At 35.4% G+C, this 20,898-nt stretch overlaps 1 protein-coding gene and 1 pseudogene across 1 annotated transcript; both read left to right on the top strand.

The window, feature by feature from the left end:
• Positions 1–3,839: 3,839 nt before the first annotated feature.
• LOC126634633 (uncharacterized) lies at positions 3,840–8,891 on the top strand. Its single transcript, XM_050305167.1, has 6 exons — positions 3,840–3,982; positions 4,054–4,140; positions 4,556–4,595; positions 4,687–4,740; positions 4,820–4,876; positions 8,844–8,891. The coding sequence occupies exons 1-6, from the start codon at positions 3,840–3,842 to the stop codon at positions 8,889–8,891; spliced, it is 429 nt and encodes a 142-aa protein (XP_050161124.1).
• A 3,096-nt stretch (positions 8,892–11,987) lies between these two features.
• Positions 11,988–16,509, top strand: LOC126582616 (uncharacterized; annotated as a pseudogene).
• The last annotated feature ends 4,389 nt before the right edge of the window (positions 16,510–20,898 follow it).

The following is a 20,898-nucleotide window of genomic DNA, read 5'->3' as shown; positions in this document are numbered from 1 at the left end:
CTCTTTTTCTCTCCACTTTGGAGGAATGAATGCGAGATAGTTGCTAAGCTATGAGCTCATTGATAAGAGGGGTTAGGTTAACTTGGTTTTGATGTTGATTCAGACACTACATTACAGTGCTTGTTTTGTGGTTTTATTTTTCTGTGATTCAGATAGTGCACTACATTGTATGTTTGACTAGTCACATCTAATATTAAAATTTTATTATATACCATTCGAATATTAGATTTCCCTAGTTTGACGATAATAAATCCGAAACTACAACACAGAGTCTGAATTCGTATTGATTTATTTTAAAATATAAAAAATATGATAAGGGGAGTACCATCTATAGTTAGTGTAGAATCGATTGCTAACGTGATAATATCTAACCATAAAGATCTCCATTCTCAGATTTGAGATCAGTTCTTAATGCATATACCCCTACTGATTGTGAAGCTGGGCCAAAGGATGCGGTGAAACTTGAAGAAGGGCGGGGCAGTAGAGGTATATAGTCTATATGCTTCGATCCTCACATGTTATAAATCTATTCAAATGGTAGTCTCTCCTTACTCTCTGATTTTTGTATTCATTACATAAAAAATGAATATTTAAGATCTATTTAATAATCATTTCAATTTTCAGTATCTAGTTTTAAAACTATTTCGTAACAGTTTTTCGTATGAAAACTAAAAACCAAAACTAATACATATAAATTTTGAAAAATCAAAGAAATAGTTTTCAAGTTTTGGTTTTATAGAAACATTACCAAACACGTTTTCAAACAAAATAAAAATAAAAAACTAAATGATTACCAAATGACCACAAGGAGTTGTCAATTAGTTACATGAATGCCTATTTCTATTAGTACATACCAGTCTATTAAATGTGCATACTATGGATTCGTTTGAATGTGCTTTTAAAATAACTGAAAGCGTTTTTAGAGAAAATGGTTTTTGGTTCCAAAAACATTTCCACCAAAATTGATTTCAGTCATTTTAAAAGCACATCCAAATGATCTCTATATTACTTAAAACTACAGTTTAGTACTATTCTTAGATGGCGAGTTAAAAAAAAAACAGAGAAAAAAACTACGTACTCTTTTTTTTTTTTTTGTCAAGAAAAAAACTACGTACTCTTTTAATACATTTATATTGTTTCAGTTATTTTCTTTCCAAATAGTATTATCCTTAATTTTATGCCCAGTATAATATGAGAAAAAGGGCAGCTAACCAGTTACAATAAAACATGGCAGAACATGAGAGCGATGCCGATGATAAGCAGAAATCTTTCGTCAATTGTGTGAAGTCTAAGCATTGGGATGATGCCAAGACGTATCTTAACGATCGCAAGGCAAAAATCGATTTTCTTCACTTCGTTATCTCTAAGGATTACAGGGTGCCGATGTCGTTTGGAGAGATGCTGGACTCAATGGAAAAGGAGGACTTGGAAGGAGTAAAAGTATCAGGCGGATTTGACCGCACAGCTTTTTATGTCCTTGTAGAAAAACATCCAGAAATGGTGGAAGTAGCTCAATCGATGGTTGATAAGAACCCGAAATTACCTACTATTTTACCTCGCAATATCATGGGATCACATCCTTTGGGAGTTCTTACTAGCACTCTTATAAATGGGCTTCCAGTCCTAGCGGCACAGAAGAAGAAAAAGGGGAAACAATGGCTCTCTATCTCTATTCTGTTACACCACACGATTCTCTCAGCGTTACTGACGCTGCCTCACTTATTTCCTGCGGTTTTGAAAACGGGAGATTCGGTAAGATGTTCAAACATCACGAATCGTTAATTTTTTATTTTTTTTATTTTTATATATATATAAGACCAATCGTTAATTTTTATTTATTTTTTATTTATCTATATATATAAAGGGAGAAGGCCAGTTTGGTGAAGCATTCAGAAATGCCAAGAAAGCCCCTTTGTTTTCTTCACAATCCAAATCCAGAAAATGAGCAACATATATTCCATCCAATTTGCACATGTGTGAGTAATCTCCCATTTTTACTATTTTTCCTTTAAAACAACAATGAAGATAAAATGGGAAAACATAAACTATTAAAAAAATCTGAAAATTTGACATGTAATTTCATTTCTAGATACATGCTGATAACATTTAATGTCCTTAAAATAGAAGACAATATATATTTTTTCTATATTTTTCACACTTCTACATTAATTATAAAACTATTAAAGACTTTACTTAAACAATAGTCATAGGATAAATGAGAAGAGAATGCTAATGTAGAAAGCCTCATTGAAAATATCATCAATATAACTCTTGAAGACAATATATCAAGCCAAAGTTCCAATACCATTTCTCATGGTGATTGATGAAAATTGAAGAGTTTGATTGTAAGAAAATGTGCAAGGTTCCAAACCTTGAAACATAACTCCCTTAATTTTGCAAATCTTTTGAACATTTGATATTTTGTAATGTTCTAATGTTTTATTTTATTTTTATTATGCTCTTATTTTGGGTATGTAAATATGTAATTCTTCAAAGACAAATGCGCTTTTATGTTTTGAATGTGATAATATGGTATGTATATACTTATTTAGTATTATGTTTTTCATTTGATTATTTATTGGTTTAAAATATATTTTCCTTAATGGGTAATGGGTCGGGTCATATTACATGTTAATATTATCGGGTCAATTTCGGGTCTAGTCATTTTACCCGTTTATTTTAACGGGTGTTACACGACACGACCTGTTAAAATATCGGGTATGACACGAAAACGACACGAACACGAAAAACACGACACGAATGCCAGGTCTAGTAGTTTCCATCATGCAAACTCTGGAATGGGGTCTAGGGTAGTTTCAATTGTGCTTTTTTATTTTTTTTATTTTTTTTTTTGCGGAAAGAAAGAATGTAAACAATAGTATAAATTATCGAAGGGTCACAATTGTTTAGAAAGTGTAGGTCCCATTTATCTAATGGTTGTAAACTATCATTCTTCATATGCATGCACACATACATTGTCCACAGCCAAACATCTACAAATTGTGTATTATGATTTAACCCCATCATATTTGCGTATATCACGATTATACTTTTTTCTATTAGGATAATTTGGTTCTTTTTTCTATTCTGAAGTAAGGGCATTTTAGGGGTTTAAAATGCTTCACCAAACTGAGGCTCTCACTTTATATTGAAAAAAGGAAAAAAAAACAAATAAAACAACAGAAACGGAATAACTTCTCCTCCATTTTTAAGAGAAAATATTAATCTAACAAAATTATATTAAAAAAATATCTAAGAAATTTATATTAAACAAAAACAACGTAATTGCTCTCCATTTTAGGAGAGATATATTAAACAGAGAATTAAAATTTGTTTTATTCGAAAAAAGGGAAAAAAAAGAAAAAAAAGAAAAAAAGAAAAGAAAATAACATGAACGTATCTCCTCCATTTTAGGAGGAGATATTAATATCTAACAAAATTATATTAAAAAAAATTAAGAACCAACGTGGGAGAAAATGGGGAGAGGTTGTTGTCAGTTTAAAAAAAAAACCGTGAAGTCCTCCCACTACTAAGCAGTAACTTCCCAGTACGTATATTTCCATTTTTTCCGTTGTGGCTACAATATTATTATATGTACTCCCGATCTCTTCCGATTATGTGGCCAAATCTTATACCCCCTCTTTTTTTTGTTTTGCTCTGCCTTCTTCACATATGATGCTATTTGAATTAATTTGGTGAGATTCTTGACTCAAAAGGCTTTTGTCAACCATTCGTATCCATCTTCTGTGAAATCTTGGTGCTTTTTATTTCAATTTTCTTATTCTTTCTTCTCCTTTTTGTTTTCATTCTCAGGATATCTACAAGAATACCCACAAAAAATGAAGAAGGAACTACCTATTGATAAGATCCCAAACATACGTGTCTCTATTTTTACACCTGGGTGGGAGATATCTGTCGGAGTAAAACCTACCGATCTAAGCCAACTGATTCTCAAAGAGTGGAAAAAGAAGAAGCATGAGCAGTATGTATTCTAAATTCTTTATTAAATTTGTTATAAGAAATTCTAACTTTATATATACCTTCAATATATAGGTGGCGCATGAAAATGGTTGTAGAAGAATTAAAACCTTCAACAACTCCTCACATCATACGTATTTGGAATAAAGTCCAACAAATTAGGTACAACACCATTTCTTACCTATTTATTTTTAATGGCATTCTCTATATGAGTTTCATGTGAAAATGCATGCGAAGATGTCCACGGTCTTGACAGTATACACGTTTGAAAACCGAACGTATATCTTCCACCAGGTCATCACTACATTATCATTAAAGGTTGATTGGCTTCAATCTCAATTAAGAATTATCGCTTGCTTCAATCTTCTTATGGCCTCTGATGCCATTATCATTTTCTACTGCAGCTTTGAGATAATGTCACCTCCTATTGTTCTTTTGTTTCTTCTATATTAATATCTCCTCCTAAATTGGAGGAGATACGTTCATGTTAATTATCTCAAATTATAAAATTAAAAAAAAAAATCTACAACTTAATTATCTCAAATTATAAAATTAAAAAAACATTTTTTGGATGCAGGAAAAAGATTAATAGTGATCAAACAACTTTTCTAAATACGGTAAGTCTTCTCTTATTTTCATACGGAAGTATACTATAAATTCAAATTGCATTCAATTTTCAAATAGAAATAAAATTGCATTTTTTGTCAGTTTTACAAGCATCACACCTGTCTCAAAGTTCAAAGGTTGAAGTACAAGACCAAGGTAACATTTCTTACTATTTAATTTTGTAAACATGATTACAATTTGTTACCTAAAACTTGACAAATTATTTATCTTTCAGTATTCTAAAAGTAACTGGAGTAAAAGTATTGCCATGAGAAAATTGTCAAAGTTAAAGGTATTTTGGTTAAATTGCTTACAATCTTTATATTTGGGATTGTGCATTATAGTTAGACTTCTTATTTTATCATCATTTGTGACAGCCCGTCCCTGATTTTAAGAGTTTTAAAGTTTTAATAAAGGATTTTACAAAAATGCCCTTTGAGGCACGCGCATTATTCGGGGTTAATCGTCGTGTTGTGCCATCTAAGATTTGTTTTCTTGACATATCCTCGTAGTACTCGTCGCTACGGACGTGTGGGCGCTGACGGTTCATTATTTGGAGTTATAACGAAAAAGATTTTAAAGTTTGAAGTTTGGGCATTTTATAAATTTTATTATTAAAATTTGGATGGCCCAGATTAAAGGAATTTGAGATGGAATGGATGGAGGAAGGCTCCTAGAGTGTTTCCCATGAAGTTTCTTGAAGCAATTCGTTGGAAAAACGGGTGAAAATCACCGAAAATCGGCATGGGTGCCGATCGGGTCAAAAATGGGCCAAGGGGATCCGGCCGATCCCCCGCGTCTCTCTCTCCCTCCTTTCCTCCTTTCCTCTTTCCTGGTTCGCCAGATTCTCCCTCTCTCTTCTTCTGATTCGTCCCCTTCTTCTTCTTTCAGATTGGGCAGTTTTGCCCAATCCCATTTTTCCTTTCTTCTTCCCCGATGCCCAATCCTCATTCTTCTTCTTCTTCTTACGCACACACACGCACAAACCTTCTTTCTCTCATCACAACCATCCATTTCAAATTCCTTTAATCTGGGCCATCCAAATTTTAATAATAAAATTTATAAAATGCCCAAACTTCAAACTTTAAAATCTTTTTCATTATAACTCCTAATAATGAACCGTCAGCGCCCACACGTCTGTAGCGACGAGTACTACGAGGATATGTCAAGAAAACAAATCTTAGATGGCACGAAACGACGATTAACCCCGAATAATGCGCGTGCCTCAAAGGGCATTTTTGTAAAATCCTTTATTAAAACTCTTAAAATCAGGGACGGGCTGTCACAATCTACCCACCTTAAAAAATTTCGTCCTCGAAATTTACACAATCTTTACAATCCATCGATATCCTCATTCGATCTTTTGTCTCCCAAGTAGTTTCTTCTGCTGAATGATTCTGGTTCAGCCCTTAGAGATTAATCCGGATTTGACTTATAATGAGGAACCCATGATTATTTTGGAATAGAAAGAGGAAGTCCTGAGAAATAAAACAGTGTACTTGGTAAAAGTTTTATGGAGGAATCATTCAGCAGAAGAAACTACTTGGGAGACAAAAGATCGAATGAGGATATCGATGGATTGTAAAGATTGTGTAAATTTCGAGGACGAAATTTTTTAAGGTGGGTAGATTGTGACAGCCCGTCCCTGATTTTAAGAGTTTTAAAGTTTTAATAAAGGATTTTACAAAAATGCCCTTTGAGGCACGCGCATTATTCGGGGTTAATCATCGTGTCGTGCCATCTAAGATTTGTTTTCTTGACATATCCTCGTAGTACTCGTCGCTACGGACGTGTGGGCGCTGACGGTTCGTTATTTGGAGTTATAACGAAAAAGATTTTAAAGTTTAAAGTTTGGGCATTTTATAAATTTTATTATTAAAATTTGAATGGCCCAGATTAAAGGAATTTGAAATGGATAGTTGGGATGAGAGAAAGAAGGTTTGTGCGTGTGTGTGCGTAAGAAGAAGAAGAAGAATGAGGATTGGGCATCGGGGAAGAAGAAAGGAAAAATGGGATTGGGCAAAACTACCCAATCTGAAAGAAGAAGAAGGGGACGAATCAGGAGAAGAGAGAGGGAGAATCTGGCCAACCAGGAAAGAGGAAAGGAGGAAAGGAGGGAGAGAGAGACGCGGGGGATAGGCTGGATCCCCTTGGCCCATTTTTGACCCGGTCGGCACCCATGCCCATTTTTTCCGGCGAATTGCTTCAAGAAACTTCATGGGAAACACTCTAGGAGCCTGCCTCTATCCATTCCATCTCAAATTTGGAGAGATTTGGCTTTGAAAATGGAGAAAACCGCAAGAAGGGGTGCAACGGCTTTGGCTTCGAATCACCCAATTTCGAAGCAATTTCTTTCAATTGCCACCACCCATACACTTCTCTTGAGGCCTAGAATAAAGACCAAGCATTAGTTGGAGCATCGGAGTTGATTTGAAGACGAATTGGAACTCACCCAATTCTAGGGTTCCGCACGGATTTTGGTGAAATTGGAGCTCTTCCAGGCCAAATTGGCCTTGTCCACAGGTATAAAGTTTTCTCTACTCATTGAGATCTTCAATTCTGTATTTTTTGAGAATTTTTGGAAATAGTTGGATTTTCCGGCGAGCCGGGGCGGCCAACCGCCACCCGCGGCGGCCCGTATGGCGGCGCGTGGCCAATGGCCCGCCAATGTCATTCTTAGCATGTGTTTAAGGTTCTAGGTTCAGTTTTGATAATTGATGGACGTAAATTGAGTAATTGAACCTAAGTTCGTTTCGATTCGTGATTAAGTGAAAATGTGAATTTACGATCCAACTGTCGGATTGTCACCAAACTTTGATACGTTGTAATACGTAATATTTGAGGATTATAGGAACTTACAGATTGGGAATCAAAATTACGGATCTTCCGGAATTGGAGTTGTAAGTTCATAAAATAAAATGTTAACCGTCACTTGGTTTTGGAAATTGACGGAGATCCGACCGTTGGATGGTAATGAAATTTTAGGATGTTGTCCTAGAGGTATATTGTGGACCTCTGGTAGTTATGGATTGGAAATCTGAGTGGCAGATCTTCCGGATCGAACTACGTAGTGACGTGTTTTATATAAGTTATATATTCTATTGATATGATTTCTGAGGTTGGATTTTATTATTATTCTAGGCGCCGATCGTCATGACGCTTTGATGTGTGGTGCTAGGGAGTTGTTGGGCGAACTCCAGGTGAGTGGGCAGTATTTCTGTTTATACCTATATACTATTGATATTTTTTCCCAGAAATTGAGTTTAAATGAAAGTACGTTTTAAAATGCCATGCATGCATATTATGAGATATATGAATTGATAATTGATGCATATATATATGTGAATTGGTGCTGTGGACGCACAGGTGAGTATCAGGTGAGTTTTATGTTATTCATGTAAATCATTGATGATGTATATTATGTGGATAGCTCATAACCTGCAATCATGGTGTTAGTGCTTATATTATTCACCCGCACCACACGCTCACCTTGGATCCAAGTAGGTGCATGTCGTACAGACCATGAGAGGGTTCCGACGTGTCGTACAGACCATGAGAGGGTTCCGACATACTAGTTGTATAGACCATTAGAGGTGGTTCCGACTAGTAGGTGACTTTAGATTATGTGCACAGATGATTGATGAGAGAAGCACTAGAGCGTATTATTACACCATTCCTATCGTACAGACTACTTCAGGTAGTTCCGATTCATGTGCAGTGTAGTGCCGTACAGGTCACCGAGGTGACTCTGGTTTAGATTGGATATTGAGCTATAGAATTAACCGTACAGGACCAACTGCAGGGTCTCCGGTTAATTCATTATGTCACCTGTTACATTGATGCATCATTTATTCTGTTTTGACATTTATAACATGACATACTTTCTGGTTTTTAAGAAAGATTGATGATTTGAGATTTATGAAAAGTTATATGCTATTATGTTATTTTCTGGGAAAATATACAGGTTTTACAGCGAGGGGTTAGAAATGTTTTAAATGAAAAGTTTTCGAAAAACTTTGTTTTACTGACCCACTCAATTTTGTTTTGCGCCCCTTCAAGTTCTAGATAGCAGAGCTTTGGTGGCCACGAGGAATCCAACGGTGTTCTGACAGAATTCACAAAAGTAGGACTCACCCTCGGGTGTTTCATCTTAGTAATTGTATTTTTAAAGCTTCCGAACTGTGTAAATGGTTACGTCACTTTCACGTGACGGCCAACATGCCCTCCTTCGGGATGGGGTGTGTCATCATTGCTTGCAGATTAACCATGAAAATCTAAAGCATCAAGTGCAAGCAAATGGGTGGTAAGCATGGCTTTGATTTTACATGTAGACGTTATGTTTACATATGTACATGTTGTCTATATTTTGCTTTGCTAGCCTATAACTTTGACTGAAAACTTATGAATTTGAAAATTTTGATTTAAGGACATTAAATGTTATCAGCATGTATCTAGAAATGAAATTACATGTCATATTTTCAGATTTTTTTAATAGTTTATGTTTTCCCATTTTATCTTTGTTGTTGTTTTAAAGGAAAAATAGTAAAAATTGTATGGGAGATTACTCACACATGTGCAAATTGGATGGAATATATGTTGCTCAATTTATAAAATAATCACTTAAGAAATATCAGAATATCTAAAATAACACATCTTTGGGGCGCGTAGCGCCCGTGATGCAAAAAAAGCCTCTCGCACGCACGTAGTGCGTGCAGAGAGGCTAGTATATATATAAGACCAATTATTGATTTGGTGATGGGCCACGTTATGTGATTTTATTCTGAAAATGCTTAATATTTAAATGTGTAATGTACAAATTAATTAATTTAGCGTTTAAAAGTCAAGCGGTTGTCAACCGAATTTTTTCTATTTTCCACCGGAATGTGATATGCACCCGAGTTTTAGATTATTGAACTCTTTAAATTGTTTAATCCAATAAAAAAAATATGGCCCTTCATAGTAGTGTTTTCTTGTAAACCATGAGTTAGGAGTAGCAAAAACTCCCTTGTTATTATCAGCACCCTGAATCTTCTTTTCCTGTAAGATATTTTTGGTTACAAACTTTTTTCAGTATACTCACAATATTCCTATTTTACTCTTTTACTATATATAGATATTGCGTGGGATTTAATTCAACGTTATCCAAAGTTAGCCATGGCTAAAGATATCGAAGGAAGGACTCCCTTAGCAATGTTGGGTAGTTTGCCTTCTGCCTACTTAAATAGAAGCTGGCTCATATTTTGGGAAAAATGGATTTATAACGGTTAGTCTTATTTTTATTTTATGTTTTATTCTCTCTCCATGTTAACCCTTGTCTAATTTGCATCATATCTCATATTCTACATGATTGCTTCCAACGGCCTAACTATATTGTAAGCCAAATTAATAAAATCAATAGTTACTAAATAAATTTAGCCCATAAAAAGAGAGAAAAAAACAGAAGTTAAACTTAAAAACTATTAAAATACTATAAAGAGGGAAAGGTAGTTAGCTTTCTTTTTTATTTATACTACTAAACTTAAAATAATATTAAACAATCGGTTAGCTTGGATTTAATAGGGGTACAATTGGAATAAAAACCGACAGGTTTAATGGACAATACTTGGATGCTGATCAGTCAGGACACACAATATTACCGACCACGTGGAGCAATCGAATGTAAACATCTGTCATTTGAAACCTATCCCAACAATTGCTATCGTAACACCCAAACACCCATCCGTCACCCTATGTCCCTAACCAAACAGCATCATCTTCTTCCCCTCCCTTCTTCCATGGCAGATCTCAGCAACCAATTCACTTCTGCCCGTCAACCCCAACTCCATTCCCTCGTCCAACCCATCTTGCGTCCTCCACAACAAGTCCGCGACCACGGCTACCTCGTCGACTCCGCCATCGTCTGAAAGATCCAAGCTGTGGGCCTTAGCCATCGCAGGAGACCGTCCTTAGCAATCGCCGTCGTCCACGACGGTGGAGGACTAGTTGCAGTTGCTGCAGAAGAGAGGGATTGGAGGTGGGTCGCTGGAGAAAAGAAGGATGGGTGGTGGGGGTGGCCTGTTAGGGTCGCCGGAGAAGAGAAGCCATGCCGGCCATGGCATGGCATGTAAGATTCCCAGATGCTGGAAGAGAAAGACGAGAGGTGGTCTGTTGGTTAAGGGTTTCGGTTACTTGGTTATAAAACTTAAACATTTAACACATGTCTTGTTTTTACTGGGCCATGTAAGTTAGTGAGTAAAATGGGTACTGACTAGTCAGTACCCAAGTATTATCAGGTTCTAAAGGGATATAACGAGTGAGAAAGGTATAAAGAAAAAGTCAAGAGAAAAATATAGCTAGCATTCATTAAAAAAACAAAAAGCACGTTAATATGGTCCATGTGTTGATTATATTTCCTTTAAATTTTATGCTAGGGTAGCACCACATGGATTAACTAACAAAATTATTTTCTTAAGATATAAAACTAAAACTGATCAAACTAAAAGCTACAACTTAAGAGAAAAATGTTAAAAGTCGTCTTCATCTAGGTACGAAGAGCAAATCTCGGCCATTGACAACCCAACAAAGATGGTGGAAATACCAGTGTTGTACGTAGTGGTCACTCCAGTGAGCACCCATGTTATCGAAACAAAAGAGCAAAACTTGAATGGAATATAGATGTTTCATTTGGATTAGTGATTGGGAGTGATGTTTTGTGTTGATTGTTGATTGTGTTGGTTGGCTTATCATGATGTTTTCAGAATTTGGCTAATGTGGAGATTGTTGGATAGTGGCCAAAATTAGTGGCTAACTTGCAAATACCTTTTGATTAAATAAAAGAAAAGAAAAGGTGGACAACATCATTGTGTCCCTTCCTTGTTTTGGGAAAAAGAAAAAGGCACATTGTCTAAAGTTAGTTGTTTTGGCCATTAACACCCGTGGGTTTTGGTTCTTAACAAAGAGTTGTTGCCTTTGGAGCAATTTGAGAGAGCAGAGAGGTGTGCACCAGAAAAACAGAGAATAAGAAATAGGGGTGATGAAGCCCCTCTTTGAAGAGAAGAAGAAAGTGCTCATCTCTTTGGTTAGTAATCGTCCACCAAAGTAGTTGTTGTTGTAATAGCTTTGAGCTTTGTATAGAGAATAAATTAATCACTATATTTCTTTCTCTATTTGTTTCTTTGGTGTGTGAGAGTTATTGGTTGTATTGGGGTTTTTTGGGGTTGTGAGCTTGCCAACACTTTGTAAACTCCCATTTGGTTGATATTGGATTATTGGGTGAGCTCCTACTACTCCGAAAACGTACTCCAGTTACACTGACTATTGAGGAATCTCGTTAAAATTTTGGTGTCCTTTATATTTTGTTCTTGCATTCCATTTGATATATTTTTTGTGGATTAGCTTGAGTTGGTTCCATAAGGCTTGGTGCTATGCTAGCACAACAATCTGAACATCTCATCGATAACTCTGGCAATAATATGCTGCATACAGTAGCAAGTATTTCCTCATTCTCATTGTTAAATATTAATAACATCCGTGGTGCAGCTTTGCAAATGCAAAGAGAAGTACAATCGTTCAAGGTATGCCCCTTATGTTTTGTGTACATATATAAATCACTATTAGCATACTAGAGTTTAGGGTTGATAAATTTTTTTTTGAGCATTTAGATCTAGGTCCAAAAAATTAACATGATTATTAGGTTAAGTTCATTATTATCTTTTATCCACTTTTTTTTTATACTCGATTTGCATTTTTTTTTTAATATTAGAGATAAATTAAAATCTTTCTAAATTCAGGCATATTCTCATTCCAATAAATCTACTTAATTTATTTTAAAAAAAAAACTAATAGCCTTTGTTTATACCATATTTAGGGCCTCGTATTTAGATATCGTACAAATACTCGAGGGACTTAAATGTAATTATGTGATAAAGGAATGGACAAATATGTAATAAGTGAGGAGTCCTTATTCTATAAAGGACCCCTCACCCTCACAATTAGGAGAGGTTAATTCCTAAGGCTCCTCACCCTCTCGAAGCTCTCACTCTCAGAGCTCTCTCTCCCTCAAATAAATACATATAAGTGCTCTCTCTCCCTCAAATAAATACATATCAGTGTGGACGTAGCCCAAACCTTGGGGTGAACCACGATACCTCTTGTGTTATTTACATTTCTTGCAGATTCACGGTCGGATTTACGTTGTTCTAAGACCTCTGGTTTTGTGCATCAACAGCCTTAATTAGGTAATAGAATAAAAGTAAAACGACAACGTTTAGATGGATGGAAGTAAAATGACACCGTTTTAAGAATTATTTCATTCGGTTCGGTTTCTGAACCACTAAAACTAAAACCGAATCAATAGATTTTGATTTAGTTTGTTTTTTTCTAATTTGCTTTGGTTTTTTTAGTTAACGTTCAGTATTCAGTTCGATTTTTTTTTATTTTCAATTTTCGAACCGACCTCTACTATGTTCAAATCAAAAAGGAGAAAAAGTTGAATATAAAAAGAAAAATATTGGTTTTAATTAACTACTATTACTTAACATTCTATGTAGTTCAAGAAATTACGGATTTTTGGTTCTGCGATGTCTGAAAGGGCAATGTTCTAAGGATGAGTAGTAAACCTATCATAAAACTTTAGCTGGATGAAATGCACTAGGTGAAAAGAGTAACAAAGTGCAAGGATCATGAAGATGAAAACAAAGATTGTAAGACACCACATGAAGTATTAATGAACAACCATAAGAAATTGGCGAAGGAGGCAGAAAAGTTAATGAAAGAAATAACAACTTCTTGTACGGTTGTAGGTGCTCTCATTGTTACCATCATGTTTGTTGCAGCTTTCACAGTACCTGGTGGAAATAATGGAGATACAAGTCTTCCTACATTCTTAACTAAAAAGGTATTCACAACTGTTGTAGTTTCAGATGCAATCTCACTCTTTCCTTCCACAACTTCGGTTATTATGTTTCTGGGAGTTCTCACTTCACGTTATACTTCTAAAGATGATTTCCACAAATCTTTGCCCACAAAAATGTTAATAGGCCTTTTCGCCCTCTTTTTATCTATCGCCGCCATGATGATTGTCTTTTCTTGTACCCTTTAATGGGCAAGCATCGATTGTTGTTCCAAGCATTTTGCTTGCTTGTGTTCCAGTTACCTCCTTCATCTGGATGCAATTTCCGTTACTTGTTGACATAGTCTTTTATACGTTACTTGGACCAAGAATGTCGTGGAGAATAGAAATGTCTGAAATTTGAACTCCTATGTAATCTTTTGATTTATTTCTGGATTTGCTAGGTTTTAACTTTTAACAATCTTCCCCGTCGCTCATCTCTCCCTCTCTCTTACGCGAATCAAGTCTCAAAATCAAGGTAAGGATTTCTGATGTAAATGTTGGTCTGGTTACTGAATTTAGCTGATGTAAATGTTGGTCTGGTTACTGAATTTAGTTGGTCTGATGCAAAATCTTCAAGGCTTGACGGTTCCGGCTTGACGTTCTTTGCTGCTCCGTATGAATTAGCTTGAGGGTGAGCCTATCACTGTCCCTCACCTACTTGTAAACAGCAGCTTCTCAGCAACCTCACATTTTCAACGAAGACCCCAAAAAGCCGAGTCGCCGACGCTCGAAACTTTCATCGAAATTTCTCGATTTCTCCTCTGAATCAGGTACGGACCCCCTCTCTCTACCTCTCTCTTGTGATCTGTTTATAGTATAATTAGGGTACAGGGTTTTCAAATTTCCCTTTTTTCAATTCCTGTTTCGCTTAGATTGACTTTAGGGTTAGGGTTTTTGGTTTCATATTTCTCAAAGATCGGTGTAGATTTCTGAAGATCTAACGGTTAGGTGAGTGATCTAGCCTAGAATGTTAAATTTTTTTATTTTTGTGTATGTATTTGTTGTTTGTATATGCTTGTATATCTGATATGTAAAATATTGTATATGTATGTGATTTGATTGGGTTAGCTTTAATTTTTGTTCAATTTTATTTTAGAAGCTTATAATTTTGCGGTATTGAAGTTAGTGACTTGAAAATTAAAAATTTTTGATAGAAATTTGGGGGTTTTGTTTTTAATTAGGTATGGGTAGGATTTTCAGTTTGGGTAATTGTTCACCGCCCGTTTGGTGCCGTATGAAATGGCAGAAAATAGGTAGGAAAGCATGTAACTAATTTTTATCTTCATTTCATACAGGTTTTGCATTGCCTTGTTGTATTTTGTTTCTATCGGTGGAACACAGAATTTCACCTAGGTTGAGCTTAACTGTTTTTCGTTTTTCTGTAAAGAGAAGCATAAGACATAGGATTTATTTGTTTGTGGTTTGGGGGAGGGGTTCATAGCTTGTTATTTTGTATATAAGCGTAACTCAGCTAAGTTTATTACGAAAGTTGCTTGACAAGTGCTAAATTACTGATCGGGCATATGTCAAGTTTTGTTTAAACTGCTGAAATGGCATGCTGTTAAATGGAAGAATGAACAGAGAGTACTAGTGTATTTGGATATGTTTTCGGTGATTACTACCTAGTTGGTTGTTAACATAATTTTGTTATTCTTCTGCCTGGAATCAGGTGGAAGGTTGTGTTATATGTTTGTTAAACTCATTGTGTCTCCTGCTGTCATCTCTGGGATGACTAGAGCACATGTAGTGAGCAGTCTTGCAATTTACCTTGAGGTTCTGTAGTTCCTTACAAATAAACGTCTCTCTGTCAAGACATATATTGTGATTTTTTTTCTTCTTCCATCTGTTTGTTGATATAATCTGTTAGGTAGAGCATGTTATGATGTTTCCAATTTGATAAATAGCGTTAAGTCATAATGAATTCAATTCAACCATTGTATGATTTGTATTTATTTAGAATTCATAGATGTAGGAGAAGATACATAGGAACTTAAAAAATCTAGAACAATGAAAAACTATGCATATATTGTGTAGCTGTGTAGCTTTTGTTCTAATAGGCAGCTACATTCAGCAGGGATGAAGCAAGCGTTTCACTTGCCAGTAGTGATTGTCACCATCTTTGTGACATAAGACATTTCTCTAAGAAGCATCTCGTCCTCTGTGAAAGTCAATTCCAGAGGAAGAACTGTTCTGCTTGTCAAAATCTCCAAGATGACAAAATTTTGCAATTTGAGGATGCAAATCAATTTTTAGGTGTGTACTCTCTTTGTGACCATGATGACACATGTTGTTTAATGTATTCTAGATTTCAGCTCGTTGTATGGTTTTGATTCTTGGATATTTGACTCATAATATGTTTCACTAATACAAATTAGAAGAATATGTTATGTAGTATTGTTTGAAAAAGGAATAATGGGTCATAGGCTCATAGCTAGCTGAAAGTATTGTCGAATATAATTTTAGGGAAGTGCTCAAATTGTGAGAGAGATTAATGTACATTGCTTTCTGTGGTCATGAAGTAAAGGACTTATGGAATAGACTTCATAGTTGTACATCTATGGCATCATTACACTATGAAATATGACTTTAAATTCGCTGCTCTAACTTTGATGGTCTTCCAGATTAGTGTTATTTTACGTTTTGGTCATCTTTTCGCTATCTCTCAGTCATGACTTAGGTACTACAAAATAGGTTTTTGTGCATCTGTTTATTTGTAATTGTCCAAATAGCAAAGTAACTCCAGAATGAGCAGATGAGGGTCCAGAACGAGCAGCTGAGGGCTGAGAACGAGTGGATGAAGGCCCAGGTTAGGACCCAGGGCGACCATGTGAGTATGATTCTATAGGCCTTAGCGATGTCCGGTCTTCAAATCCAGCTGCCATCACTTGATCTTGCTCCACCTTCAACCTCCCAGCCACTTCGTCCAGCTGATACCTAGTAGTTTGATGTATCAAACCTAGAAGACTACTTATTGTAGTTTTTTCTTTTTTTGTTCGGACATCTTGTATGTACATTTTCATATGGTTTATAATTAAATACTTTTTATTGGTTTATTATTTATTTTTTAGAATTGAATTACAATATTTATTAAAAATTAAATCAAAAATTTTTTTGTCCCAAAAAAAAAAAAAGTTTGCGTGACAAAGAAGTTGCATATGTCACGCAAAGTGTCTTTGCGTGACGCACAATCCTACGTCGCGCAATTTTTGTCCCAAAAAAAAAAAAGTTTGCGTGACGAAGAAGTTACATGGGTCACGCAAACTCACCTTGCGTGACGCACAATCCTACGTCGCGCAATTTTTTTGTCCCAAAAATAAAATAGTTTGCGTGACGAAGAAGTTGCATAGGTCACGCAAAGTGTCTTTGCGTGACGCAAAATCCTACGTCGCGCAAACCCTGCTTTCACAGGCTTGGCGCGTGACGAAGATTCGTTGCGCAAATTTTTCCGCGACGTTTTTTTGACTTTGCGCGACGAATGACCTACGTCACGCAAAGTGTTTTTGGTACTAGTGAACGGCCAGGTCTAGTCGGACTCGCATGACTGCTTAGGGAAGGCATTTTGTTATTAGACCACATTTAATGTAGCTCATTAGCTAGCCAACATTCACATAAAAAGGAGAACATGAGTACATATAACGCTTATGGGACAAAGACATTGCTTTCATGAGGGATTAAAAATGTATTGTCGGCACTTTCTGAAAACAGTCAGGGTTATAAGCGAACCATTTTCGAGTGAACGTTTTCAATAACTATGACAATAGTTTGATGATTTCCGTTCCTGTGCTGTACATGTTTTCGTTGGGTCCAGACATAATACGCCCTTGTGAACATAAGACCAAGAGGATTATGATAGTGTGTACATGTTTTCGTTGGGTCCAGACATAATACGCCTCTTTCTTCCTTGCAAATAAACCACGTCATTACAAGATTAACTTGTTAGAACTAAAGCGCAACACAGTAGAAGGAGGTGGTGAGAAGTCCCACTACAAAGTAAACAACTGAAGTCAGACCTTAGCAACAGTGGTGTACTAGCCAAAGGTTCACCGACTGTCAAGTTAGTAAGCAATATTGAGACTAGCCAGGGGCAAGTGAATAATATATCCATTATGGAAGTGCTACCAGAGATTTGAGAGTATTTATACTAATCGAGAGAGACTTTTTAGGACACAAAACTCTATTAAACTGAGAGTCCAAGAGGATATATTAGATATATATATATATATATATATATATATATATATATATATATATTGTGCCTCTTAAGTGTGTGATTACTTGCGGCAGACATCAATATCTCCAAGAATATAGGAAACTCTTCCGATCCCCGGTTTGATCAGGTTTCCGTGTCTTGCGGAACAAGAATGGTTAATATTATCAGCGAAGTTTGTGGACTTTACCTATCTTTCTGGAGTATAGCAGGATGTGAAGGCATCGTTAGTCCGTTTGAGTAGCTCAATTCAATCGAAATTGTTGAGTCCATAACCTGACTTCTAAGACACTCATATTTCGATCCACCTTACTCCGGATCCTAAACTTGACGATCTAGCCCTACTTCGTCAACCCTTTAGGCTCTCTTTAATCGCAACCACAAGTTCACTACCTACAAATTTTGTAAATTTAAGGTATGGATTTCAATTTGGAATTGTTTTTGGAATTTGAAGTGGGTTTCCATTTTATTGTTGGGTTCCATTCTGTTTATTTTTGGTGCTGATAAGTGATCAGAACAAATTCTATTGGGTTGTCAACTTGTCATGGATTTGGTATTCCTGGGATTTCAAGAACAAAAGATTCAAAAAATGGATCCCGGGGCTGGCGAACTTGGGAGATCGTGGCGGTGGGATTAGGAGATGGTTATGCGCATAGGAGGAATAGAGAGTGTTAAAAAAAAAATATTGGTTACCTGAGTGTTTTGTTACAATGGATTGACTAAATAATCATAATTTTAATTATTTTTTTGTAGAAATGATATTTTCAAAATGATTTATAATACAAACTATTATAATCATAAGCATGTCTTCTATGAATCAGCACTCAGAGATTAAGGAGGAACTCCTTTCAATCTAAAGAGCCAAACTCCTCTCTTTAATTTATTGAAGTTCGGTGAGAGTGGGATTTTTTGTGTTTTTATATGTTTTTCGAGTTCTAGTTCATAAAAAATAAAAAAATAAAAACAAAATTTTGTAAGAGAGGAAATTTCATTGTAATGAATGTCTGACTTTTAAATCGACACCAACTCAATCAATCAAAATTGTTTGCGACTTGATGGAGAAAAAAAGGAACCATAATTATGTGTGACCAACAGAGCACCTGTTCTGCAGAATTCTAGTAGAGAGAGTGTCAAAAAAAAGGGAACTTTAACGAAAAGCACCTGGTATTGTTCACTTTAACGAAAAATCACATTTTTACACTAAAAAGTCAATCATGATACTATTCACTTTACCCTTTATTTTGTCCTTATCATTAAAACTCAAAGTTTTCAAGCTCTTTTCATTAGTTTTCCTCAAAAAAAATCGTGTCTGCTCTGGACATTTCCGGAGGAGCGTAAACGGTGTCTTCCCCGTCAGTGCTACACACATTTACAATCATATGCAGGAGATGGGTGTTGGGCCGGATCATTTCACCTTAAATTTCGCGCTCAAGGCTTGCGCCAGAGTAATGAAGCAGATCGAAGGGGAAGGGAATTCATTGCCGGGTTTTGAAGTTGGGGTTTGATCGTGATTTGTATGTGCAGATCGAGACGATTTCAGTTCTTCGTCTCCTTCAACCTCTTTGCCTCCTTCGTTTGCATAGCCTCATCATCACCAATCTCTGTCAGAGCTAACATCCCGAATTGGCCCCATATTCCTGATGAGATTCTCAGACGAGTGTTATTTGCAGATATCATCCGGTGTTCAAACATGGTACGACCCTTCGATTTCTATTTTCCATTTTTTGTTTATTTTGAATATTTGAATGCTTCACGTTAATGGAATTTTGGATTGGTTGACTGAATTTGAAGGCTTTTCCCATTTCATTTCAGATTGCACTCTGTTATTCTGATACATCATACAGAGGTATGATTGAAGGGGGTTGGGCCACTTGGCATAAAACGTTATTTTCTTTTTAAATTGATTTTTTATAATCTTTTATCTATGTGTCACTCATAAATAATAAATTTAACTGAATTTTTAATAGATGTATGAAATTTAAATTAAATATTAAGCAAATATATGAAATTAAAATGAATTATGAATTGTGAATTGTTTCACAAACATACAAAATCAGTAGCTAATTCTCTAAGTTAATAACTAAAATACTTAAAAATAAAATCAGACTCACGATATAAGGTAAAATCAAAATATCAATATTTGATTTTCATACTTGTGACAAAAGAACAACACTTCTTGTTTCAAGACTAGTTTATAATTGTTATGGAACATGATCGTATTCAGATCCTCTTTGTAGGGATAATAAGGATCAATTAATTATATCTAGTTATTAGTCATCTTGTGATCATAAATTATTTTAAAAATTTTATTTAAAATTGAACACAAACAATCCTAACTTAAAACTGACCGCATGATATTCGATGCATGACTAAGATGAATTGATCTTTAGAATCCTCATAAAGAGAATTCGAAAAAATCCCTGATCCGATTGTTATGAATCAGGTACAGTTGAAAGTGTCTTTATTTTTTTGGAAACATTAACGAAAAATTCCTAGTACTGTTTACTTTAACAAAAAATCACATTTTTACACTAAAAAGTCAATCATGGTATTATTTACTTTACCCTTTATTTTATTCTTATCGTTAAAACTCAAATTTTTTAAACCATTTTCATTAGTTTTTTTTTTTTTTAGGTCAAATTGAAAGGATTGTCTTAGTCTTGCTAAAAAGAAGAGAAGAAACCGTGTCTATGATTGGGGGTGGGCAGACACAGAAGGCTCCGCAATCAATTTTAAATGTCTAATGCGTCTGTTGTGGAGAACTCTAGTAGGGATTGACTAAGAAGTGGGGACATGGTGTTAGGGTAAAATTAGCTATTCCTAAACAAAACGTATGAGTCTGTAATCTTAGACTAGTGCTTGTTTTCAGTTGTAATTATTTTAGTCTAAGTTTGTCTCACGTGCTCTCGATCACAAAATGGCAAGCGTTTCAGAGACATCCACTCAAGTAAGTTTGTCATGCATAAGGATTTCATGTAGTTAGGTTTATCTTGGTTCAAATACAAATACATTTAGTTTTGGCTGCATGTTCTTGAACTTAACGAATCGACTGATTTGGTTATATGTTATGGACTAAACTTTAGGTCTGTAATGAATCAGTTCACTTTTGTTGCCATGTTTGCATAGGATGTTAGTTAACATCTAATTAACTTGATAATTTTGCATGTTTATCAAGTTGATAATTACGAGAGTTTTTTTGTTTTGTTACAATCCAATCACATGCATATCTATTTTG

This window comes from Malus sylvestris, chromosome 9 (genome assembly GCF_916048215.2).
Source record: "Malus sylvestris chromosome 9, drMalSylv7.2, whole genome shotgun sequence".
Classification (NCBI taxonomy): Eukaryota; Viridiplantae; Streptophyta; class Magnoliopsida; order Rosales; family Rosaceae; genus Malus; species Malus sylvestris.
This window is presented reverse-complemented; position numbering and strand designations above follow the sequence as displayed.